Source organism: Dasypus novemcinctus, chromosome X (genome assembly GCF_030445035.2).
Source record: "Dasypus novemcinctus isolate mDasNov1 chromosome X, mDasNov1.1.hap2, whole genome shotgun sequence".
NCBI classification, from domain to species: Eukaryota; Metazoa; Chordata; class Mammalia; order Cingulata; family Dasypodidae; genus Dasypus; species Dasypus novemcinctus.
In genome coordinates this window covers 20,785,798-20,813,049 of record NC_080704.1, presented here as the reverse complement: position 1 = coordinate 20,813,049, position 27,252 = coordinate 20,785,798, and the positions used below count along the sequence as shown (strand labels likewise).

Below are 27,252 nucleotides of genomic sequence, written 5' to 3'. Positions count from 1 at the left end.
TTCTCTTGCCTTTCTTCTAGTTCACTGATTCTTCCTTCTGTCTGTTAAAATCTGCTCTTGTATGCCTCTAGTATATTTTTACTCTCCATTATTATGCCTTTCATCTCCATAATTTTTGTTATGTTCCCTTGTAAGCTTTAAAATTCTTCCTTATGTTCACACATTGTCTTCTTAATATCTTTTAGCTCTGTATCCATATTTTCCTTCATTCCTTGAGTTGATTTAAGAGCTTTGGTTGAACTTATTTGTCTCCTCTGAAGTTTTATTTTGTTCCCTTGACTGAGCCATATCTTCCTGTTTCTTAGTGTAGTTTATAGTTTTTTGCTGGTGTCTGAGCATCTGATTATCTTGATGAATTAACTCTGAAGGTTAATTTCTCCCCCTTTCCTAGGGTTTATTTTTGATGCTTTATGTTAAGGCTCTTTGACATTGGATCCAACTTATTCTGGACCTTTCAGAAAGGTGGTGGGGAGTGGATGTGGCTCAAGCAGTTGAGTGCCTGCTTCCCACATGGGAGGTCCTGGGTCAGTCCCCAGTGCCTCCTAGGAAAAAGAACAAAAAAAAAGGAAAAATGAAAAAAACAACTAGGGGAGCTGATGTGGTTCAGTGGTTGAATGCCAGCTTCCCATATATATGGTCCTGGGGTTCGTCCCCAGCCCTAGTCCCTTCAAAAAAAAAGGAGAAGAAAGGTGGGTTCATCCAGAAAGGTCTGTTTTGCATTTGGATGGTCCAGTGAACACAGACTGATTAAGTTTCCCTACCTCCTACCAACAGTTCTGCCATGATCTCAACCCCCCCCCCCCTCCCCGGAGCCCTTTTGTATACAGCACTCCCCAACCACTTGTGTTCTACCCTGGGTTTCCATGGACTTGGGTCGCTGTGCCTGCATATGCATGGAGTTCTAATTTGCTACTGTGAGCAGCTCTATAATCTGTATCTATGACAGTATGGTCCTAGCCATGCTGCCCTGTGACTCCCAGGCTGTGCAGACCTGAGTTATGGGTAAGGCCCAGGTTGGCCAGTCCAGGACAGAAATCTCCTACCTGATTTGGAGATTATTTGTCTTTTTCTTCAATTCAGCATTTGTGGAGTCCTTCTCCAGTCTCTGTCATCCTCTAGAGTTCCAAGCAAGTGGGATTTGTCCTTTTATTAATTGATTCTGGGGGAGACTTTTCCCAAGGTTGTTTTATTGATGACCGTACTCCCAGTATATTCTTTTTCATTTTATTTACCCCCCCCCTTGTTATTTGTGCTTGCTGTCTGCCCTCTGTGTCTGTTCGTTATGTGCTCTCTGTCTGCTCGTCTTCTTTCTAGGAGGCATCAGGAACCAAACCTGGGACCTCCCATGTGGGAGGGACATGCCCAGTGGCTTGAGCCACCTCCTCTCCCTGCTTGTGTCTCTCCTTGTGTTTCCTCGTTGTGTCATCTTTTTGCATCGGTTCACCGGACCAGCCCGTTGTGTCAGCTTGCTGTCTTGCTCATCTTTAGGAAGCACAGGGAACTGAACGCAGGACCTCCCATGTGGTAGGCAGGTGCCCAAGTATTTGAGCCACATCGCTTTCCCCAATATATTCTTTTGTATATGGGTATCCTTTTGTCCCAGCACCTTTTGTTGAAAGGACTGTTATTTCCCAACTGAAATGTCTTGGCACTTTTGTCAAAAATCAGTTGATTATAAATGTATGGATGTATTTCTGAACTTTCAGTTCAGATCTATTCCATTGATCTATATGTCTGTCTTCTTTCATGGAAGTACTATACACTACCTCAATTACTTTAACTTTTGTAATAAGTTTTCAAATTGTTTGAAGTTCTTCCATCTTCTTTTTAAGATTGTTTTGGTTATTCTGGATCCCTTGTGTTTCCATATGCATTTTAGAATGAGCATGTCAGTTTCTATAAAAGAGCTGCTGGAATTTGATAGGGATTGCATTAACTCTGTAGATCATTTTGGGAAGTGTTGCCATTTTAACAATATTAAGTCTTCTACCCATGAATATGGGATGTCTTTACATAAATAAATAAATTAAATTAATTGAATACATTTAGGTCTTTATTTTATGATGTTTTATAGTTTTTGGAAAAAAACATTTTGCACTCCTTTTGTTACATTTATACCTAAGCATTTTATTATTCTTGATGCTGCTATAAATTGAATTGTTTTCTTAATTTCATTTTTGGGTTGTACATTGCCCATGTATAGAAATATAGTTGATTTTTTTTCTTTTTTTTTCTCCTTTTTGTATAGTTGATTTTTGTACATTGAGCTTTTATTTTTCTTGCCTAATTGTCCTAGCTGGAACCTGCAGTATAATGTTGAATAAAAGTGATGAGAGTAAATATCCTGGTCTTGTTCCTAATCTGTAGGGAAAGCTTTCATTCTTTCATCATTAAATGTGATGCCACTGTGGATTTTTGTACTTACTCTTTATCATGTTGAGAAAGTTCCCTTCTATCCCTAATTTGTTGAGTGTTTTTATCATGAAAGGGTTATAGCTTTTATCTAATGCAGGGGTTCTTAACCTTTTTTGTTCCACAGTTCCCTTTGTAAGTCAGGTGAAAACCACAGACCACTTACTAAGTCCACACTATACTGTGCATTATTATATCACACGTCCTTACAAGAATATTGTTTTTTAAAATGTTCAGTTCAAGTTCACGGACCCCCTATAATCTTTCCACAGACCCCTTGGGGGGTCCATGGACCCCTGGTTAAGAACCCCTGGTCTAATCCATTTTATACAGGTATCTATTTCATCTAGCTTTTCTGATGTATTAGCATGAAGGTATTTATGGTATTCCCTTATAAAGTCTCTTTATTTTTCTAAGGGCAGTAATGATGGTCCCACTTTTATTTATTTTTTTGTCTTAATTTTTTTAATATTACATTAAAAAAATATGAGGTCCCCATATACCCCCCATCCCCCTCACCCCACTCCTCCCCCCATAACAACAATCTCCTCCATCATCATGAGACATTCATTGCATTTGGTGAATACATCTCTGAGCACCGCTGCACCTCATGGTCAGTGGTCCACGTCATAGCCCACACTCTACCACATTCCACCCAGTGGGCCATGGGATGACATACAGTGTTCAGTAACTGTCCCTACAGCATCACCCAGGACAACTCCAAGTCCCGAAAACGCCTCCCCATCTCATCTCTTCCTCTCATTCCCTACCCCCAGCAGCCACCATGGCCACTTTCTCCAAACCAATGCCATATTTTCTTCAATTACTAATCACAATAGTTCATGAATATGTTATCGGTAAGTCCACTCTAATCCATACTCTATTCCTCCATCCTGTGGACCTTGGAATGGTTGTGTCTACTCCACATCTGTACCAAGAGGGGGCTTAGATTCCACATGGATGCTGGATGCAATCCTCCTGCTTTCAGTTGTAGGCACTCTTGGCTGCATGGTGTGGTGGTTGACCTTCTTCAACTCCATGTTAGCTGAGTGGGATAAGTCCAGTAAACCAGAGGATAGGAGCTGAAGTCTGTTGAGGCTCAGGGCCTGGCTATCACATGGTCAGTTCAGAGATTCAGGTCCCCTGGGTATATATTAAACCCCAGTACCAACTACAGATCCGGTAAAAGTAACAGGAGAGGCTTGTGAACAAAGATCACATCTAAGTCCAGCTCCGTCACACAGAAACACAAACTCCAAAGTAGGGCCAGCTGAGATGGCACTGAACTCCATCTGCCATGACCATAGAACCTGTGGGTCTCTGTAGCCCTCACAAGAACCAAGGGTTGTATCTACTTTATCTGTCTCTGGGACTCTGCTGAGGTATGCATAAGGGCAACCCCTCTGATAATCTCCCAGCTCTTTTTGGAGACTCATAGCCATATAAACTTATTTGTCCTTTCCATTTCCCCCTTGATTCAGGTCAAAAAGCATTTTTAACTCCTGGTATTATATGTAGATTGAGATATTCTGCTGGTCTGAGTTGACCCTTTTATTCAAGGTCATTTTCTAGTTACGTCATCAGCTGGTACTTGGTAGTAATCCCTCGGTGCCAGGGAGGCTCATCGCCAGAAGTCATGTCCCACGCTGGGGGGAAGGCAATGCATTTACATGCTGAGTTTGGCTTTGAGACTGGCCACATTTGAGCAACATGGAGGCTCTCAGGAGGGAACTCTTAGGCACCCTACAGCTCTAGGCCTTGTTCTTATTTCAAGGGCTCATTGTCGGACCTTCCTTCTTTTTTGATCTTTGCCGTTGCTCTTGGGGGATTGTTGCTGTTCCTTTAGGGGCTAAGATAGAGCTCCCCTGGCTAGGAACTTAGCACTCCCCCAGTTGTTGTTTCTAATTGTATCCGCTGTAAAAATATCCAAACATTTTTATGTACCCTGGATATATGCCCCGTAGAACTCCCTGCCAACCATGTTTCCCGTCAATAACATCCCAGACCAGTATTCCTCCCCTGCCATTGCTGAACCTCTCTGTTATCGAAAACTTCCTGAAAAGTAAAGCCCAATATATTGCCAGGTTCCATTAATAGTAAAATGGAATATAGTGATGAGTTTAAAGGCTAGACATAGAATACATATTAATTTGAAAAAATTAAGGTAAAAATAAATCGGGGTATCAAAAAATTTAAAAATGCAAAAGCTTTGTTTTTGATGTTTTGCCTTCCATCACTGCAGTAAGTGTTGCCCTCTATGCAAATTGGCAATGCAACTACTTATGTCTTTTCCTCAGTGTTTATGTCCTCTCCTTTTCTTTTTTCTAATTATTAAGCTTATCTTCACAAGAGTTTTAGATCACAGTAGTTCATATATACAATATACAGTACTCCCACATATCTAACATAAAACCTGTTCCCCTCCACAGCAATAATTTTTTTACATATTCATACTATATTTACTGAAACTGATGTGCAGATATTGAGACAATAGCTTTCAAACAAGGTAACATTTGTGTTTACATTGTGGTTTGTATTTTAGACTATACGATTTTCTAAATTTTTAGTTATCTTATGTTTTACATTATGATTTACATTTTAGCCTATCAGCCCCTATATATTTTTGGTGTAATTTTACATGTCTTATACCCATCCTTGCATTCTCTTGTGGAACACTTATATTGCCCACACAGTTACATTGGTTCCATCTATTCAATATGTCTTTCCCCCTCCCCTTAGGGCCCACAGTGACAGTCAATCTTCATTGCTTGAAGGGCCATGTTCAGAGATACTTGCAACAGTGTTGAGGGCTTGACATGCTCAACTGCCCTAATGCCCTGGGAGCCAGCATTTCTCTTGAGAGATACAATTCCCTCTATTTGAGGGCATCAGTCCTCCCCAGGATGTGGGTATACCTTCACTCTCATTATATGGGTCTCTATCCAATGATATAACCCACTTTGGCAAAATGAGCATTCACGTATTCCCTAGGAGCCTGTTCTGTGTCAGATTATCCCCTTTAAGCATCTTAAACAGGTAACCTTCCTTATTACATTTTTGAAAAAGTTTTCTCAGCATTATACTCTCAACCAAATACCTGACAATCTCCTATGTTCGTATATTGCCCCACCCTCCCCCAATTTCTTGGACAATATTACCCATCCATCCCTAGCCCCCCTCAAGCCCGTAAAGACCCACCCAAAGGTAACCCTGTGCCCCTATTTTATCCCTTCCTTGTACAAATACCTCCAGCTTATCATATATTTCACCATGTAGGTGTCAGCTTACATCCTTCCTCTACCCCCCAATTTCCGGTAAGCCTATCATCCAATCTCTAGCTCTCTGAGGCAGCTTGGTTAACTTATTTCATATCATTGAGATCATGTAGTATTTGTCCTTCAATGCCTGGATTGCTTCACTCAGCATAAGGTTCTCAAGATTTATCCATGTTATCACGTGTGTTTGTGATGTATTTGTTCTTAAAGCTGAATAGTATTCCATTGTTTGTATATACCACATTTTATTTATCCATTCATCTGTTGATGGGCATTTGGGTTGATTCCAACTTTTGGCAATAGTGAGCAATGCTGCTATGAACATTGGTGTGCATATATCGGTTTGTGTCCTTGTTTTCAGTTCTACTGGGTATATACCCAGCGGTGGAATTGCTGGGTCATATGGCAAATCTACTATGGCTAGTTTTTTGAGAAACCGCCAAACTGTCCTCCAGAATGACTGGATCCTTCTGCATTCCCACCAGCAGTGGATGAGTGTTCCCATTCCTCCACATCGTCTCCCCAATTGTAGTCTTCTGTTTTTTTCATAGCTTCCAATCTTATGGGAGTAAGATAGGATCTCATTGTAGTTTTGATTTGCATTTCTCTGATAGCTAGAGCTTTGGAGCATTTTTTCATGTACTTTTTAGCCATTTGTATTTCTTTGGAGAAGTGTCTGTTTAAATCTTTTTACCATTTTTTAAATGGGTTTATCTTTTTATTTTCAAGATATAGGAGTTCTTTATATATGCAGGTTATAAGTTTCCTATCAGATATATGGTTACCAAATATTTTCTCCCATTGAGGTGCAGAAGGCTTTAATTTTGAGGAAGTCCCATTTATCTGTTCTTTTGCTGCTCATGCTTTTGGTGTGAAGTTCACGAAGCCATTTCCTATTACAAGGTCTTGTATATGCTTCCCTACAGTGCTTTCCAAAGTCTTTATGGTCTTGGCTCTTATAGTTAGGTCTGTGATCCATCTTGAGTTGATTTTTGTATAAGGTGTGAGATGGTAATCCTCTTTCATTCTTTTACATGTGGATACCCAGCTCTCCAGGCACTATTTGTTGAATAGGCCATTCTCTCCCAGTTGAGAGGGTTTGGTGGCTTTATCAAATATTATATGAATGATATGAGGATCTATATCAGAACTCTCAATTCGGTTCCATTGGTCTGTGTGTCTCTCCTTGTGCCAATACCATGCTGTTTTCACTACTGTAGCTTTGTAGTGTGTTTTGAAGTCAGGTAGTGTGATTCCTCCAATTTCGTTTTTCTTTTTCAATATGTCTTTGGCTATTCGGGGCCTCTTTCCTTTCCAAATAAATTTCATAGCTAGTTTTTCTAGTTCCTTAAAGAATGCTGTGTTGATTTTTATTGGGATTGCATTGAATGTGTAGATCAGTTTTGGAAGGACAGACATCTTAATAATATTTAGTCTTCCTATCCACAAACAGGGAATATTCTTCCATTTATTTAGGTCTTCTTTGATTTCCTTGAACAGTGTTGTGTAGTTCTCTGTGTATAAGTTTTTTACATCTTTAGTTAAATTTATTCCTAGGTATTTGATTTTTTTATTGACTGTTGTAAATGGTATTTGTTTCTTGATTTCCTCCTGAGCTTGCTTATTATTGGTGTACAGAAATGCTACTGATTTTTGCGCATTGATCTTATAACCTGCGACTTTACTAAACTCATTTATGAGTTCTAGAAGCTTTGTTGTAGACCTCTCAGGGTTTTCTATGTATAAGATCATGTCATCTGCAAATAATGAAATTTTGACTTCTTTCTTCCCAATTTGAATGCCTTTTATATCTGGTTCTTGCTTCAGTGCTCGAGCAAGTACTTCTAAGACAATGTTAAATAGAAGAGGTGAGAGTGTGCATCCTTGTCTTGTTCCTGATCTTAGGGGGAAGGATTTTAGGATTTCACCATTGTAAATGATGTAGGATGTGGGTTTTTCATACATACTCTTTATCATGTTCAGAAAATTTCCTTGTATTCTGATGTTTTACAGTGTTTTTATCAAGAAAGGGTGCCGTATTTTATCAAATGCTTTTTCTTCATCTGTAGATATAATCATGTGATTTTTTTCCTTCAGTCTGTTTATATGGTGTATTACATTGATTGATTGTCTTATGTTGAACCATCCTTGCATACCCGGAATGAATCCCACTTGGTCATGGTGTATAATTCGCTTAATGTGTTGTTGAATACGGTTAGCAAGTATTTTGTTGAGGATTTTTGTGTCTACGTTCATTAGAGAAATTGGTCTGTAATTTTCCTTTCTTGTGGTGTCTTTGTTTGGCTTTGGTACTAGGGTAATGTTGGCATCATAGAATGAGTTAGGTAATGTTCCTTCTGTTTCGATTTTTTGGAAGAGTTTCAGCAGGATTGGTGTTAGTTCTTTCCGGACTGTTTTGTAGAATTCACCTGTGAAATCGTATGGCCCTGGGCTCTTCTTAGTTGGGAGGTTTTTAATGACTGATTCTATCTCCTGTGATTGGTTTGTTGAGATCATCAATTCCTTCTTTCATCAATATAGGCTGCTTATGTGTTTCTAGGAATTTGTCCATTTCCTCTGAATTGTCATTTTTGTTGGAATATAGTTTTTCAAAGTATTCTCTTATGATAGTCTATTTCTGTGGGGTCAGCAGTGATATCTCCTTTCTCATTTCTTATTTTGTGTATTTGCATCTTCTCTCTTTTTTCTTTTTTAGTCTAGCTAAGGGTTTGTCAATTTTATTAATCTTCTCAAAGAACCAGCTCTTCGTTTTGTTTATCTTTTCAAGTGCTTTCTTATTTTCTATTTCATTTAGTTCTGCTCTTATCTTTGTTCTTTCTTTCTTTCTTCTTCCTGTGGGGTTACTTTGTTGTTTTTTTACTAATTCCTCCAAATGTACAGTTAGTTCTTCAGTTTTTGCTCTTCTTTTTTGATGTATGAATTTATGGCTATAAATTTCCCTCTCAGTACTGGTTTTGCTACATCCCATAAGTTTTGGTATGTTTTGTTATCATTTTCATTAGTTTCAAGGTAGTTATTAATTTCTTTTGAGATTTTCTCTTTGACCCACTGTTTTCTAAGAGTGTGCTGTTTAATTTCCAAATCTTGGTGTGAAATCTCGGCCTCTGACCCTTGCAGATTTCCAGCTTCACTCCACTGTGTTCAGAGATATTATTTTGTATGATTTCGATCTTTCTGAATTCATTGAGCCTTTCTTTGTGACCTAGCATATGGTCTACCTTGGAGAATGATCCATGTGCACTTGAGAAAAATGTATATCCTGCTGTATTCGGGTGTAATGATCCGTATATGTCTATTAGATCCAGCTCCTCTAATATACAGTTCAAAGTGTTTGTTTCTTTATTGATTCTCTTTTGAGATGTTCTGTCCAAAGTTCATAGTGGTGTATTAAAGTCTCCCACTATAATTGTAGAGGCATCTATTCTTTCACTTAGTTTTTCCAGTGTTTGCCTCAAGTATTTGGAGGTGCCCTTGTTAGGAGCATAAATACTTATGATTGTTCGTTCTTCTTGAAAGATTGTTCCTTTCACTAATATGTAGTATCCTTCTTTGTCTCTCACAATTGTTTCGCATTTAAAGTCTATTTTGTCTGATATTAATATAGCTACTCCTGCCTTTTTTTGGTTATTGTTTGCTTGGAAGATTGTTTTCCAGCCATTCACTTTCAACCTCCATGAATCCCTGGGTCTAAGATGTGTTTCTTGTAGACAGCATATAGATGGGTCATATTTCCTTATCCAGTCTCCCAGTCTGAATCTTTTGACAGGTGAGTTTAATCTGTTGACATTCAGTGTTACTACTTTCAAGGAATTATTTATGTTAGCCATATTTTGTTTGGACTTGTGTTTGTCTTATTTTGTTTGTTTTTTTCCTTTTTGTCTCTTTTGTTGCTCTTACACTCTCCTCCAACTCTACCTCTCCTGTTTTTTTCTTTCTTCCTGAAGAACTCCCTTTAGTATTTCTTGAAGGGCAGGGTTCTTGTTGGCATACTCTTTCAATTTCTGTTTATCTGTGAATATTTTGAACTCTCCATCATTTTTGAATGCTAGTTTAGCTGTGTAGAGTATTCTTGGTTGGAAATTTTTTCCTTTTAATACCTTGACTATATCATACCACTGCCTTCTTGCCTGCATGGTTTCGGATGAGAAATCAGCACTTAATCTTATGGAGCTTCCCTTGTATGTGATGGTTTTCTTTTCTCTTGCTGCTTTTAGAATTTTCTCTTTGTCTTGAGCATTGGATAATTTGACAAGTATATGTCTTGGGTTGGGCCTGTTGGGATTTATGGTGTTTGGGGTGTGTTGTGCTTCCTGGACATGTACATCCATCTCTCTCAGTAGATTTGGTAAGTTTTCAGCCATTATTTCCTGCAACACCCTTCTTTCCCCTTTCCCTTCTCTTCTCCTTCTGGGATGCCTATAATATGTATGTTTGTGTGTTTTGCATTGTCATTCAGGTCCCTAAGTCCCAGCTGGATTTTTTCTATCTTTTTATTGATCAGTTCTGCTCTCTGTTTGATTTCAGATGTACTGTCTTCCACATCGCTGATTCTCTCCTCTGTCTCTTCTAATCTGCTGCTATTTGCTGAGAGTGTATTTTTGATTTCTTGAACTGTGGTGTTCATCTCCATCATATCTGTTATCTTTTTGGGTATGTCTGCAATTTCCTCTCCAAGTGTTTTCTTCATATTGTTAATCTCTTCCTTCATTAAGTTGTTCTCTAATATATGTTTTGAGATCTTTAATTACTTGTCCAATGTTCTGCTCCCCTTCCTGGTTTTTAGTTTGTTCATTGGATTCAGCCATGTTTTCCTGATTATTGGTTTGGTTTGTAGTTTTTTGTTGCTGTCCGGTCATCATTTTATCTTGACAGGTGTAATCCTTTCCTTAGCTTCTTTGTCTAGTCTTTGGGATTAATTAGTTGTTGTTCGTGCATAAGTGTTACGTCTTCTCTTTGTCATTTTGTTCTTCTTACTCTAATTTCTTGTTGCTGAATAAGTTCACTTTGAAGGAAAATATTAGGGCCACAGAAAGCAAAATGAGTAAGAAAAGAAAATGTGTAAATTAGTATTGGTAATAAATGTTAACAGAGCAATAATGTGAGATCTGGGAGAATGGGTATTAGACTCATGTAAGTTGTGTAGGGTTATAGCAGTAAGTAGAGTACCTATAATGAGACAGCCAACTGAATTTGGGGAGGAATATAGTATGAATTAAAAAGCCAGTGTTTTCATGAGAGAGGGAAAGAGAAAAGAAAGACAATAATATCAAGAGTGGATAAAAGACAGAAAACAGAACAAAGGTATCAGAAATAAAAAGTTAAGACAATTCGGAGCCAAAGAAAGGGAGGTGGAATGTAAGAAAAACAGTAGATGATGGATGATGGCTTGATGTGGGAGAAAGGGGATAGTGTAGGTGGCCAAAGTCAATTCACACAGAAAAGAGGAAATGGAGGATGAGGAAACTCAGCAAGTGTGATGCGCTCCCTGTAGCACCTATTATATAAAGAAAAGAAAAGAAAAGAAAAGAAGAAGAAAAAGAGAGAAAAGGAAAAAAAAAGAGAAGAGAAAAAGGGGGTGGGCAAAGAAAAGGGGTGGTGTAAACAAGCAAGAAAAAGAAAAGGAGATAAAAAACTAAAGAAATACAGAATTACCTTGCGGGATAAAACAGGAGAAAGGACCAGGAGACAATGCAATATTAGCAACCAAGAGAAGAAGAAAAAAAGAAAAAAAAAAAACACAAATCCCGAGGCTAGGGTAATCAAGGACCTCAGATGGACCTCAGGGCGTGGTGGATTCAGGGATGGGAAGTCTGTGACACTGCAGACTCAAGGTGTGTGAGTCTCTGTAGCGTGGGCCACCAGGGTTTAGGGGACTCAAACCTGGGAACCACGCATCCAGTTAACAGGGGTCCTGGGAGCACTGCAGCACAACATATCCTTCAGGGATCCCTGCAGCTGGGTGCCAGCCCAAGGGGGAGGGGTCCTGCCCGCACCCTCTGACCTCCGTGTCAGAAACCCAAAATTCCACCTCTCACAAGAATCTCTTCTGTCAATGTCTCACCAAATCGACATCAGATACCTCCTGCCCTGCAAGCCCCCAAAACAGCCCACTCAGAGTATGGGAACACCCCACACAACAAAGGTCCCAGGGATCACCGCAGCCTGGCCCCCAGCCCTAGGGGGAGGGGCTCCAGCCAGAACATGTGACCTCCGTTATCAGAAACCCAAAATTCCACCTCTCGCAAGAATCTCCTCCGTCACTGTCTCACCAAATAGACTTCCAGACCTACCTCCTACCCTGCAAGTCCCCCGAAACAGCCTGCTCCCACTTTTATTTTTGATTTCACAATTTGAGTCTTCTATCTTACTTTCTTGGTAAATCTAGCTAAAGATTTGTAAATTTCATTGACCTTTTCAAAGAACCAAATTTTTATTTGGTTGATTTGTTTCTATTCTCTATTTCATTCGTTTCTGTTCTAATTTTTATTATTTCTGCCTTTTGCTTGCTTTCAATTTAGTTTGCTTTTTTCTCTGCTATCTTAAAGTGGATGGTTTGGATTATTGACTCGAGAACTTTCTTCTTTGCTAATATAGGCATTTACAGGTATAAATGTCACTTGGCACTGCCTTTGCTTCATCCATAAGTTTTGTTATATTTTGGTTTTTGTTTTTATTCATCTCAAAATATTTTCTGTTTACCCCTGTGATTTTCTTCTTTGCACCATTGGTTTTTTAGGACTTTGTTGTTTAATTTCCAAGATATTTGTGAATTTTCCAGATTTCCTTCTGTTATTGATTCCTAATTCTTTCCAGTATATTTGGAAAACATGCTTTGTATGATTTCAATTCTTAAAGGATTTATTGAAAGTTGTTTTATTGCCTAATATATGGTCTGTCTTTTAGAATATTACATGTGCCCTTAAGGAGAATTTTTTTTATTAAAGTTTATTTTATCTGATAGGAGTATAGCCATTGAAGCTCTCTTAGGAACTGTTTGTATGATATACTTTTTACTTCAATATATTTGTATCTTTGGATATATTGTGTGTCTCTGGTAGGAAGTGTGTATGTGGATCATGGTTTTTATACATTATGCCAATCTCTGCTTTCTGATTGTGATAATGTAGTATTTATATCTGACATTTTGCTATTTGTTTTCTGCATGTCTCAAATCTTCTTTCCCTCCATTACTGCCCTCTTTTATATTAAGTAGATATTTTCTAGTATACCATTTTAATTCCCTTTTACTATATATTTCAAGTTACTTTCTTAGTAGTTGCCCTGGGGATTACAGTTAATTTCTTAACTTGAAAGAGTCTGGTTTGGATTAATACCAATTTAATTTTTTTAATTGTACATTTATCACTTCGGTCATTTTTAGAGCATTTTCATTGTTTCAATAATAATAATAAAAAACAAATCTCCTCTCAATCTCTGTATACTTCCCCTGCTGTACATAACTGCTCTTCTGTTTCCTTCTTTTTAGTATATTTGTATTTGTATTTTGTAAAAACAGTCTTAAAAATGCCATATCACCCATATTCATATTTTACATTAGGTTTCACTATGTTGTACAGTCCCTTGTTACATTTTTTAGCTTTTCTTTTAGTAATATACATGGCCTTAGACTTACACTTTCATCTACTGTCATACCCATTTAATAGCTCTGCTAGTTAAAACCACTATGGTGTGCTTTCACCATTTCTATTCATTTCCAGAGATTTACAAACAACCTTTTTACCAATTCTTCACAGACTAGCCCTCAGCTAATACCAACTTAATTTTAATGTCCTGTCAAAACTCTTTTCCTTTCCTCCTTTGTGCTAGTGTCATATAAACTAGATCTTTATTCTTTATAAGGCCAACAACACAATTTTATAATTATTGCTTTATGTAGTCTTTTATGTCAGTGAAGAGGTACAAACAACAATATTTTTATACTGTGTTTTTAATTTATATATTTACCTCTACCATTAGTCCTTATTTATTCATGTGCATTTGAGTAGTGCTGGAGTGTTCTTTTATTTCAATCTAAAGAACTCCCTCTAGTATTTCTTATAAGGCATCTCTGCTAGTGAAGAATTCTCTCAATTTTTGTTTATCTGTGAATTTCTTATTTTCTCCTTCATTTTTGAAGGTCAGTTTTGCTGGATATAGAATTCTTTTTTGGGTCACAAAAATTTTATGGCTTGTTGGAGAGCTGCAAAGATGCCTCCTGGCAAGAGTGAGGGATCAGGCTGAAGCCTAGGTGCTAGGAGAATGCAGAAGGTCTCTCAATTTGGGGAGTCTTCTGGGCCCTGGAGGCACCTAGTCATGCTTGATGGTGAGTCTTTTGAAGAGATCCATCTCTTGATGAATTTCACCTCCTCATCTAGGAAATGGCCCTCCAGGAAATCAGAGAGATGAGGATCTTTGTTGGCAGAACCCAGATCTGAAAGGGTTCAGGATCTTCTCCAGGTCCATGGTGGCTTCCACAGCATCCAGTGTTTTATTCTACTTATCTTAGGTTAGTTTCTGCAAGTCCTTAGAAGAGGGCATGACTGCCACATTGGTTTTGCATCTTCATGAGATGTTCTACACCCTTGCACTTCCTCCTTTCAGGGCCACGTTGTCAGGGTCAAAGTAGAAGTTCATTAAGAGGTAGGTGTAGGATGCTTGCAGATTAGGTTGATCAGATGGTTGACAGAGGCCTCCATTTTGGCAGAATAAGATGGATCTGGGAGCTCATAGTAGGTGAACAATGAGGAGCTAACAACAAAAAAACAACAGTGTTAGCTGGTCCTGGAAGCAGTGGATGGCAGAGAAGATGGTCCTGGGAGTTGCAAGTGGAAAGGAAGCTAGGTGGTGGTCTAAGACTGAAGAGGAGGGGCATAGCCCCCCAGTCTGTTCCATCCAAACACTGTTAAAGCAAGAGACAGATCTGTGCAACCACTGGGTGTGCTATGTCTGGTCATAGAATTCTTGGTTGACATTTTTGTTGTTGTTTTAGCACTGCGAATATATCTAACTTTCTTCTGGCCTGGCCTCCTTGGTTTCTGATAAGAAGTCAGCTGTTAATGTTACTGAAAATCCCTTATATATAAAGATTTGCTTTTGTCTTGCTGCTTTCAAGATTCTTTCTCTTTTGCTAGTTTGCTTATGTCTTTCCTAGGTGTTGATTTCTTTGAATTTATCTTGCTTGGAGATTGTTGAGCTTTTTGAATGTGTAAATATTTTTTTAAATCAAATTTGGGAAGCTTCTGCCATTATTTCTTCAAGTATTCTTTCTGTCCTTTCTTTCTGGGAGTCTCCCATTATGTGCATTTTGCTCTACTTGCTGATGTCATACAGGTCTTTGAAGATCTGTTCATTTTTCTTCATTCTTTTTTCTTTCCATTCTTCAGACTAAATAATCTCAATTGACCTTTCTTTACATTTACTGATTCTTCCTTCTGCCAGTTCAAATCTTCATTTGAGCCCCTCCAGTGAATTTTTCATGACAGTTATTATATTTTTAACTCCTGAATATCAACTCATTTACTTTTTAAATAATTTTTGTCTCTGATATTGATATTCTCTATTTTGCGAGATATTCTCTGCTTCTTTAGTTCTCTAGACATGATTTCTTTTAGTTCTTAGAACATTTTATATTAACTGTTTTAAAGTCTTTGTCTAGTAATTCCAGTGTCTGGGCTTTCTTAGGGATAGTTTCTAAAGACCAATTTTTTTCTTCCTATGTTTATACCATACTTTCCCATTTCTTTGCATGCTTTGTTTTTAATATACCTTTTTTTTTAAATAAAAAAATGTAATTTATTTTACTTTATTTACCAAATTGTTAACTATTAAGATACAACTTTTACCTTGGAGTTTAGGCAGTTTCATTTTTTCCACAGATACTGTTCTGATCATATACTAGAACCAGCATCTTCTTTGTATTATCTTTATTTAATTGATGATTTACATTTTATAAGTCTGTCCATTTGAGAAATATAATTTCTTCATGATCATTAAGGCTCTGTAATATAAAATGGCATTGTCTTCATATATATGAATAATACCAATCACGGTTTTGAAATTCTCTATGAGCGTATCTTGCGTCAGTTTTGTTATGTGGGATCCTTCCATAAGGTTCATAGTCATTGAAACAAGATTCAAAAACTTCATCAACAGCCCTTTCAGCTACTTTTTGCTGATATTCCTAACAGCAAGGATAGAATGGATGGCTCTGTCTCGCACACAAGTCTGATGGTGTCGTTTTAATCCAAAATGTAACCTGAGGATTTCATTTACAAGTGAGCAGTCTCCGCTGAGGTTAGCTGCTCGAATTTCTGAGCACGCCAAATATCTGACATTGGTGAACCAGTCCACATGAGCACGACAATGACCAAATGCATGAATGAGCTCGTGGGTGACCACTCTGTTCATATGGGCCTGATTACTGATATTCTGGGATAAAACAAATATACCCGAGTGCTTCATAGCATCAAGTAGGAGCTTGACATATGGATTTGTCTCCAGCGTCCTCTGGAGCATAAGCTGGCACTTCTGGTGGTTGGTGAGACTGGAGAAGAACCCTTGCTGGGGCTTCCCCTGGGCCACTTGCTCGGGGTGGACCTGGTACGCGACGTGTTGTTCCTGCAGCTGCTCCCCCACCGCGGGGTCCCTCCCGCGCTCTTCCGGAGCTGCCACCATGCCGCCCGCTGACCACTCCACTGCGTCCTCCCACCTCAGGCTGTCCTGGGTGACACCAAGAAAGGTTGCCTTCCTCCTGAGAGCCCGGTCGCCCGGTCCGCACTCCGCTGCTTCTCTTAATATACATTTAATAATATACTGTGGCAGTTCTGGAAATAATATTCCCTCCCTCTTCCTTAAAAAACCCTGTTTAGTGACTTTCCTGGCCTAATTCTGTAAGTCTGTATTCTTTATCATATGTGGCCACTGAAGTCTCTGCTCTTTGGTTAGATTAGTGGTCAGCTAACAATTGGACCAAGGTGTGTCCCAGTCTGTGCCAAAGGGCTCTCTGTATATGTGTGTGTGTATGTGTGTGTTAGGGCATGCCTTCAATACACCAGCAAACAGTTTGCAACTCTGCTTTGTACAGAGCCACAGCTTCGGCCAGAGGTGAAATATTAGGGCCTTCTCAGGTCTTACCTACACATAGCCCCATACATCTAGATAGCTTTCTAAATTCCCAAAAATATATCAGTACTTTTTAAAACCCCTTAATGGGGATCTCATTCCCAGATTTTCCTTTTACATTTTTTGGTCAGCCTCTTGTTAGCTGCAACTGGTAATGCTGCCTCCAACAGGTACAACATTAAACAATTGCTGCTCATTGTTTTTGACAAATGCTTTGGAGATAGGCCTTTTCACAGAGAGTAAGCTCTAAGTCAGCTCAAATAAAGACAATAAAGAATGGACCTTTTCAGTGAGCTGCAAGACAGGTCAAATAGTGATAATTTTCTGGGGATAATAAGACTTTTGGAGAGTTCTAAACTCATTGTGCCCCTCCGGTGGCTGCTAGGCTGCTGGTTTTCACAGCTATCATAATTATGAAACTTGTTTTTCAAGGCTAGTAAGAAACTTTGGAGAGGGGCGTGATATTAGAGTTAATTAAAATGCCATAAAGCTCATTGTTCTTATTGAGATTCATACATTGTTCTTGAATAGTCATTGGATTGTTGCAAGCCTTTAATGTCTCAAGTTTTGAAATTGTTTATTTTGACAGGTTTGTGTGTTTTTTTGCCATTGTTTTCATTGTTTTTTATGGAGGAACAGATTTTCAGAGATCTTTACTCCATTATTTTATCACCAAAGGGACATTTTCCTGCCTCAGCTTACTATATACTACCCAGAAGCAGAAGTCAGACAATTTTTAAATGTATATTTTATTTTATACCGGCCTCAGATAGTAGACCATACACCAGCTTCATAAACCTCAGAAAGAAAAGATTAGTATATTATAAGGAAAAGATAAGAACTTTATTAATCTCCTAAGATTCTAAGATAAATACATATCTATAGGAAACTATACTTAAATACTAGAATTTTCTATATCATTAAGTGAGCTATGAAAAAGCCAATTATTTCTTCTTTAAGTCTTTATTAATTGTAGAAATATTTGTCATGCACTGAAATATGATTTGCCTGTTGGTTTTGCAGTCTATGATTAAAAATAAAACTCAAGTGGCAAGAGTTCTTCTGAACCCATTGGAAATCAATCAGTAATTAGATTTCTAAGAGTTGCTTATCAGATGGCTTTTGATAGGCATGCCTGGGCCCCAGCCAAAATTTTTTTGAACTGGGTGAAGTTTGACATTGCTACTTTCTTATTGCAAGCTTTCTTCCCTCTTGAGGTCTATTAACAGACTTAAGATTTCTCTTATATCTTATTTGCCCTTTTAACTGGAGGTTAAGGCAAGATTTCAATTGGTACTTAGAGTATAATTGATAACTCTAGGTCTCTCATATAAAGAAAGTAAAAGTATAATTATATAGGTATCTCACATAAAGATACATAGAGCTATCAATTATACTTTCAGGTTCATGTCTTAAAGAGTGGTTCTTTAGATAAAAATGCATTTGGTTGAATAAGCAGTGAGTTGTTATAAAGGTAGCCCTAGGCCAAGATGGTTACCTACAGAATAGGGTGTCCATTGTATCATATCTTCTTAACTTCTCTTAACTTTCAACTTCTCTTGCTCATGGGAGCAGTTTTCCCATGCCTTTTTAGACACATTATAATGGGTTGCTTCACTGCCTCCTGAGGTATTTAGAGAGATGTGATGACCCCAGAATAAATGAAGCCTGGACATATTCCTTCTGGAAATGCTTCTAATTCTTGAATATGATGTTACCAAAATATGTAATAGGATTAAAGACATGTTATTCATAGCAATCAAATAATTGACAAATTGTTAATGTAAATTGTTAATAGGTGTTTTATGCTGATGACATGAAAATACTTGAGTGCATTGATTAGTTATAACAGACACCTTTATTTTTTTAAAATAGCAAAAGAAGACATATCAGGAAAGAAAAGCACCAAACGATCTCCTCAGCAACCTCTACCTTATGTTGCTCCTCTCTCTCCTAAGTTCCCCAAAACAAAAGTACATGCCTCTAAAGGTAAATAGCATTTATATGTCCCAATGATTGGGAGGAAATGTCCCTCTACCACCACCTTCATATGCTCTTGGGGCAGTGATACTGGGGGGAAGAGGGATGCATTTGCCCAAATCATTTTGGCACTTAGGCCACTTTGGTAGATTTGTTGAGCACTTTATTCCCTTCAGAAGTACACAGCTGTCATTTCTCCTCGGACATAAAAAAAATGAGTATAACATTTTCCCTTCAGCTTTGCATTGCTAAAAGCTGACAGAAGAATAAAAAAGCCTATCACCTCTATCCAGTGAAAGTTAAATTGCCGAAGTAAGTAGTAAGCAAAGGTTAGAAATCAACTCGATGATCATAATATAATGAGTAGTTGGAAAGAACTGAATTCTTAAATATGAATGCTTTAGTGAGGTATTCACAGTCTTGGTGGCAAGACTCATAATAGGCAATTACCATGAGAAATACAGTGACATCTTAGAATCAGTTTGGACTTCATGACAGTGTCCATTAGTATAAATGCCAAGGAAAGGGTGATGTGTATTTCATTTTAAAGGTTTTAGCAGATTTTGGTTCAGTATAGTGTGAGTTAAGTGAACCATTGTATTTGAGCTGTAAGTCTTTTTTTCCTGTAGAAGAACTATTGTCTCCTGAGGAAAATGGCATGCCCAAAGAGGAAAATCTTCCTGAAGAATCCAAGAACTTGCTACTAAGTTCAGCAAAACCTTTGAATCCTGCCTGTAGAAATCTTGTAAACCCTCATACCTCAAACTCCAGGAATTCTTCTCAGCCTGTGCCAGGCACCTCAAGTTCACCACTAGTTGGGAACAAATCATCTACCAAGAGTAGTCTCCATGAAGTTAAGCTCCAGATGCCAAGGAAAAGTGAAGGTATATCAAAAGCAGTGATTCTCAACCATTGTGATTGTCTTTACCTTTAAGGTTTCTGTACCCAACAGCATCCCCTCAGAATGGATCACATTGGGGAAAGTACCAAAATTGGGGAGGCAGAGTTCTCCTGTAATTACACCAAGTGATTACAGATGTTCTGATGCTCATGACATCTGCAGATCTATCTCTTTTTAAATCTGTCTTTGGGGATCTGGATCACTGATCACATCTCTGATAGAGACTTCTCAGAGTAGTGGTTTTTGGTCAGTTGTAATTTATCATTTTCATGGATACTGCTGTCTGGACTCAGAAAGCTCCTGTGACTTTGAGGCATGGAAAGATACATTCCCTTTCTTTCTTTCTTTCTTTCCGGTGTACTCTCTTTGTTGTCTCTCTTGAGACCTTTCCTGGCCTCGGCCTGCCTATGGCTCTGGTTCTAGGTCCTGGTATCTTGTTGCTGCAGCCACCACCATTTCCCCCTTCTCCACATACCCATTCCCTTAGACCCACTGGGAAGACCCGACGTTTGTAAACAGGGCAGCATCTGGTTGCCATTTGGCAGGAGCCAGAACAATCTTTCTTATGCAAAGATGACTATTACCCTATGCCCTTCTTAGGATTAGGGGCGTGGTGAAGGGGATGTGGGTGTTTTGTCCTTTTTCTCCATATGGGCATCGAGGCACGGTTGAAGGGTGAAGGAAGTGGAACCAGGTGACCCCCTTGCCTTTCATCATGGATATTATCTATGGGCAACCACACTGTACACATACTGTGACATGTTTAATGTTATCACTCTCCCTTCCCCACCCCATGGAACTTTCCTCTGCTTCTAAAGTGACATTGTTAGCAGAGATTCTAAAGATAGATATTTATTCCATAAAGGAGTAATATACCTCAAATTTTAAATATTTTCACCAAATACAAGCTTCTGATAACAGGTCTTTTCAGTTAAAGGCTCTAAAAGGTTACTTCTGTTGCTGAATAGCTCACTTCAGATCTATGCCTAATACTACCAGGTCAAAGTAGCCTGTATTTAGGCTTCAGAACGTTCTCTTCTGGTCTTCTTAGGAGTAAAATGACTATTAGTAATAACATTGCTCACAAGTAATTTACTTAATAATAATAGCAATCATCATCACTATGTCCATTATGTACCAGAAACATAGTATTTTTTATGGTCTCACACGTTACATCTTTATAACAATTCCTTGAGATGTAGGTGCTGGTAAACATTTTCAGGTGAGAAACCTGAGAAGTCATTTGGCCAAGGTCCACTAGCTAGTAGGTGGCTGGGCCAGTCCTTGAATTCAGGTAGTCTGGCTCCAGAGCCATACCCTTTACTGCTGTGCTGCCTGAATCCTCAAGGAGTAGGTAAGCATTTCACTTGGAAACTGTCTGGAGGTATCATTACTATTGTTTTCTTTGTGATGTTGGAACTGTGGCTTAAAGCTGAGTCCGTGATAGTTGGTGATGTTCACACCTCTTCTCCCAAAACCTCTTGCTCTCTCCCATAATCTGAATGAAAAAAATGTTGACCTTTATTGTAGGAAAGAAATCCGGTAACATCATTGGGGGTAAGATCAAATCACTTTTATTTTACTTATTTTAGAAATATTTGTTGACATCCCAGTGTATATAATACAAAACCATTCAGGAGAAAAGCATGAGTGGACTATGATGACTTTTCACGTGATGAATTTGTTTCTTGTAGTTAGTTGAATAACATTAATATAATCTTTGCAAACTTCTCTGATTGTTTTGAAGATATGGGCCCAATTAAACTATCTTTCCATAATATAGCAAAAATAGAAGATCTTATAGTTGCTTTTTAAAATATAAAATTATAGCTTTATACCAGAAATCCTATCTTTACAAAGTAATTTCTCTGTAGTAACCAGTAAAACAAGATACATATATTCAAGGCATAACTATACCTTGATAGAAACCAGAAATTCTACAAAAATATAAGTTAATTTAGAGGTATGATTAGTCTTGCCAATAATTTTTAAATATTAAATAGAATCTGTGTTCTTAGAGGAGATGGCTTTTCTGTCTAAATCATCACAATGCCTTAGGTACCAACTTCATTTTTATTTGGGTTGATACCCAAGCAAAATTTCTTAATAGATACGATAGACCACTTTGATCTCTGACAAATGGAGGGAAGGTTATATTTTAGTATTTTTTATTTTGCAACAAGGATGTGATGTAGAAAAGAAATAAAATTTAGAGCTACATAGAAAAAATTAAGCATTATCAAGTTGTTGTTGTTTTTTGCTTTTTGTGTTTTTTTTCAATATTTATTTATTTACCCCCCCCCCCCGTGACTTGTTCCTTTTCTTTTGCTGTCTCTTCTCTGTGTCCATTCGCTGTGCATTTTTTTTTCCTTTCTGTATCTGCTTGTCTCCCTTTTGTTGAGTCATCTTTCTGCGCCAGCAGAGCCGTCAGCTCTCCATGGCGCACGGGCCAGCCTTTGCCTTCACAAGGAGGCCCTGGGATGTGAACCCAGAGCCCCCCAAGTGGTAGACGGGATCCCAACTGATTGAGCCACAGCCGCCTCCTGTGTTGTTGTTTTTTTAATCTTCTGTTTTTCTCTACCCTTCCCCTGGGTAAATACTCAAAATGCTCCTGAAATCGCCAGAGATCAGATGATAGGGAAAAAGGGTAAATCTTTGGCTAACTCACACAAAAATGGACCAAATTTGTGTTAACGGTCCTTGGTTAGAGAAACAAATCTTCCTAGCTAATTACAAAAACCCACTTCCATTTTCATACACTAACTTTAGGGACTTGAATGTTCTCCTTCAGGACACAGAAATTTCAGCACAAATTAGTGAATGGCACAGCTAAAACTTTCTAAGGTGTGAACACTTAAATTGTTTGTCTCTGTTATTTCTTTTTTAAACATATTAGTTCACCAATTGTAAACTTTCAACCAAAATATCTATTACTATACAATTAAACTTTGAGAGAAGTATTAAGTATAATGTTAAAGTTACTTATGACACTAGCTAAGCAGAAAATAATCTTGTTTTCTCCAAAATTATGATACAGGAATTTAAAGAGTAAAGTGATGCTAAAAATATCCATATTCAATACATGGTAGATATTCATAAAAGAACTAATTAGGTTCTTAAAGATAATGGGGTAGTTGAAAATTATTGATTAAAGTAAACAAATATAAGCAATTATAAAACTGTAAATTGAGGAAATTCTCTTGTGTTTGGTTATGAGAATAAACCTAATCTAGGCAGAGAGAATGAGATGGAGAGAAGTTCATTGAAGTACTTGAAGTAAGAGTATTAGGTTAAGTTACACGAACCTAATATAACCCAAGTAACAGACCTTTTGCTGTATTTGCCTGTGGCCCAACAGGTCTTGGATTGCTCAGTTTGTTTTTTACGATCTTTGAGGCTTTAAGATCACTTTTGAGGCTAGTTGTTTTGTTTTGGGGGAGGTCAGATGGGAAGCTCTTGGGTAGCCTCTTTCAGGTCATCTTTATAAAGGCTTTCTGTAGTTTTTACCCTTGGAGTTTTGGGTCCTCGCTGGGGTTACTTAACTGAAGTTTCCGAGAATGAGACCGTTACTCTTTACCTAACATCTCTTCTTTCAGGATCATGATCAGGTCAAGTATGATTTGTTTTTTTCCCCTCCCCCCCGTTGAAGCTACAATTTACACAGCTGCACCTGTCCCCAGTGCCCTGAGACAAGGCTTCTCTAAGGACCCTTCAAGCTGGTCTGTGGATGAAGTGATACAGTTTATGAAACACACAGATCCTCAAACATCAGCCTCCGTTGCTGACCTCTTCAGGCAACATGTAATGTAGCTTTTTGTGGGGGTTTTCCTGCTGTAATGCCTTTGAATGACCTCTCTGCAGGCCCTTCAGTTGGATACTGATGAGTGTGGATGGTGGGGGAATTTAGCAACTGATTTTTCCATCTGTTGAAAAGGTTATTTCTCCTAAAGTTAGATCCTGAAATGGTGGGTCTGTTCTTTAAATGGGTACCCAAGTGCCTAATGTACTAAATGTCCTCAGGGCTCTCAAGATGATTCATCATTCCCACCCTCAGGTGTTCCTCCCCTTTGTGGTGACAGATACAAGGACACACACCCCACTCCCCCACTCGGTGCTTCTTGGTCTGCCCCACTACCATTAGCCAGGAGGGGGTGACCACAGGCTCTAACAGTGAGTCCTCCTTGTTATAGTACCCACTGAATCCACTAATTCATTCCATTTGGCTCAGTTCTGTTAACCTTACATGGTTACTGATGATTCGTGGTGCTGATGCCTCCATGTCGTCACCAGTCCATTTTACCAAGTAACTTTTTGAGCTCAAATTGTGTAAGTTCTAATTTCTTAGTTTTTCTTAGTAGAAAAAGTATAGGAGGTTTGTATAAAGACAAAGGTAAAAACTTTAAGTGATTTCAGATCTTTACAGTCAGCAATGTAAGACTGTGTAATTTTATTTTTAAACCAGAACCCATGAATACCAAATAATATGCTTTAGTGACATAAACTGGTTAATTTTTTTTTTAAGATAATAAGAAATTTTAAAAGAATGCCTTGTGACTAATAAGTATTATTTTATAATGTTTTCTAACAAATCAAATTTAGAGACCAAATATATACCCTTTTCAATATGGTAAGAAAAACAGTTTTAGCATTTGATTAGCTTCAGACAACTCACTGACTGTTTTCAACCTAAGGACAGCACTGTATGGCAGCACTATTTACAGTTTGCATTGATGTTGATATACTCATATTCCCAGACCTTCTAAGAAAGCTTTATTAATTTCTGAAATTCATTTCTATCATTCATAGTTTTTTACTCCTTTTGCCATAGATATGTACTATTTTATTTAAGGCACAGTATTTAAAATCATATAATTTGATACTAAGGAAATTTTCCAAAGATACTAGGTTAAATTTCCTTTTTCTTAAAATTTGAAGTGAATTTACAAACTATCAAATGATGCTTCACTGTACAAATTATTATTTTATTATTATTAGAGAAGTGGGTTTACAAATTATATATTTAATAGTTTTTATAATATGCATATTCAGAGAATATACATTGAAATGTTACAGCTGCTCTAGTTTTACATGCTCTTATGTATAAAGAAATAACTTTTGGCAATATGAAAGCACTATTAATTATTATAATTTCCTTATTTCTGTAGGAAATTGATGGGAAGGCTCTCCTACTACTGAAGAGCGATATGATGATGAGATATATGGGCCTTAAGTTGGGGCCAGCATTAAAGCTATGTCACTACATTGAAAAACTTAAAGAAGGAAAATACAATTAAAAAAAAAATGTTTGCATCGGTTTAGATTGGACATAATTCTCAGGTGTACTAATAACTTTTAAATTTAAAAGTATTTTTCTGCCCTTAGCAGTTTTTGTTTTGTAGAAAGTTACTCTAGAAATGTTGCATCCAGAATTGCAGAACTATGTTAAAATCTAGTCTTCTGCTTTAAAAACTATTTAATGTGTTAGAGTTAACATATTCAAACTAGCAATTCATAGTTAGCATTGTATATTTTTAATTGTAGAGTTTACAAGAACTATGTTAAAATCTAGTCTTCTGCTTTAAAAACTATTTAATGTGTTAGAGTTAACATATTCAAACTAGCAATTCATACAGTTAGCATTGTATATTTTTAATTGTAGAGTTTATAAGAACTATGTTAAAATCTAGTCTTCTGCTTTAAAAACTATATAATGTGTTAGAGTTAACATATTCAAACTAGCAGTTCATACAGTTAGCATTGTATATTTTTAATTGTAGAGTTTACAAGTATACTTGATGCAAGAAATAGAGAAAAATCTCTGATTCTGGTTTAGCATTATATGTAAAACCAAAACAAACAGCTAAATCCCAAAGGGGAAAGTATCAGGGATTGAAAACCTGTATAATTAAATCCATGAGAATTTGTTCATAGAACAGAATTTAAAGATATAACTCCAGATATCATCTTTCTCTCAAATATTTTATCTGTCCGGTACTGCAATGTTCTGTTCATGTTCTACCAGTTTTCAGAAAGGGAAAATAGCCATATAAATTATTTTCCTTTCTGTTGTTATTTCTCTATACATTGTGTTTGGTCATAGTTAAGGAAAAAACAAGATTATAAGCTTTCATTAAGTGTTCTTATCAGTTTTTTGATAAATTATAGGATAGATAAAGCGGTCATTTTATGCAGGAGATATTTAAACTATACAAAGGTGTTTTGGATGGAGTCAGGTTAAATTTTTTCAATGAAATACGTATTACTTTTCAACTTTCCGTATCTTGGCTATGAATGGACATTTAGTTAGGCGTTCATTACTCACATCTCTGTGTTAAAATACCTATGTCCAAATTTTTTAAAGATATATATTTTATTGTATGTGTTTATTCCTCTTATGGATATTATACCATATTTATATTTTATTCTATACCTGTAGGTATACACACAAGTAAATCTCTTCTTTTTGAATTTAAAATGGCACTTTGCACTGCCACAGAGGTATTGATGAACTATGTATATAGTTAGATGTTTTTATTCTCTTAAAAAAAATATGTGCATCATTTACTATCATTAGTACCTCTCAGCTTACTCTTCAGGGGATAAGAAACAATCGATAGATTGGTTTCCACACAGGGAGGTTCTCTGTCCTATGCAATGTTTCTAGGTAATATGCTTAGTTCTGAGCCATTTATTCTGCTAAATTTTGGAAATTCATTAGATCTGACTTGTCATTTTGGGCTTTATTTTCAAAGTTAGACCTTGCAAGGGGAAACGGTGCTATATGTTTATTGTTATTACTTTGTATAATGTTTGGTGTAATGTTTATAAGCTATGAGAACCAGTGCTAATAGTATTAGCCATTTGTTGTAAATGCCAATAAAATGTACACCAGGGACAAGAATGTACATTTTCTTTTTAGAACACCAGATATACTTTATGTACAAATGCAACTCTTTACTAGGAATATATGGTTTAAAAGGTGGTTTCCTTTATGTTATTCCTTATGTTTTATAAGATTCTAACTTAAACTTGTTTTTTTTTTCTCAAATTGTGTGAAGATGCTGTTTCCAGTTGAACATTCCTCAGGTGTTTGTATAAATAATATGTTTTGCAATTTTCAGATTTTAAATTTTAATAAAGTTAAATAACTGCAACACCACCGAAGCCTCATATTTGATTGGGGGGACGAGGGAGGGTTCTGATAGGAGTTTTGTTTGGATATGTTGCATTTGAGGTAATTTTGAGAACTTTCAAAAGTGGTCCTTTCAATATATATCTGGATCTCAGAGGATGAAAACAGTAAGAGTTCTAAGTTTAGGAGTCATTCGCATACAAGTGGAAATTGAATCTGAGTCCATGGATGAGATGGTTTTTGAAGAAAGTCGAGCAGGGAGTGGAAAGTAGTTCTAGGACTGATCCCTGAGGAACTCCACATTTAATGTCAGATACAGAGGAGGATGAGTCTGCAGTGGAACCAGAGAAGGCACTCTGGGTGCCTCCTTGCCTTGAAGCACTCTATGGGATGTTAATTTCAGGCCTTGT

General features: G+C 37.4%; 1 protein-coding gene and 1 pseudogene across 6 annotated transcripts in view; one reads left to right on the top strand and one right to left on the bottom strand.

The window, feature by feature from the left end:
- Nucleotides 1–26,869, top strand: part of SCML2 (Scm polycomb group protein like 2) — a 212,883-nt gene extending 186,014 nt beyond the window's left edge. For 3 of the 6 annotated variants that reach the window (XM_012522124.4, XM_058292388.2, XM_023586505.2), the window contains 4 exons: nucleotides 18,705–18,818; nucleotides 19,439–19,693; nucleotides 23,360–23,511; nucleotides 24,876–26,869. In XM_012522124.4, coding sequence (XP_012377578.2) covers nucleotides 18,705–18,818; nucleotides 19,439–19,693; nucleotides 23,360–23,511; nucleotides 24,876–25,004 — 650 coding nt within the window. In that variant the 3' untranslated portion in view covers nucleotides 25,005–26,869. The remainder of the gene's footprint in view (nucleotides 1–18,704; nucleotides 18,819–19,438; nucleotides 19,694–23,359; nucleotides 23,512–24,875) is intronic. The other 3 variants (XM_071213221.1, XM_058292390.1, XM_058292389.1) reach the window with 2 other exon arrangements.
- Nucleotides 15,613–16,382, bottom strand: LOC111762277 (mitochondrial inner membrane protease ATP23 homolog pseudogene; annotated as a pseudogene).
- Nucleotides 26,870–27,252: the final 383 nt, after the last annotated feature.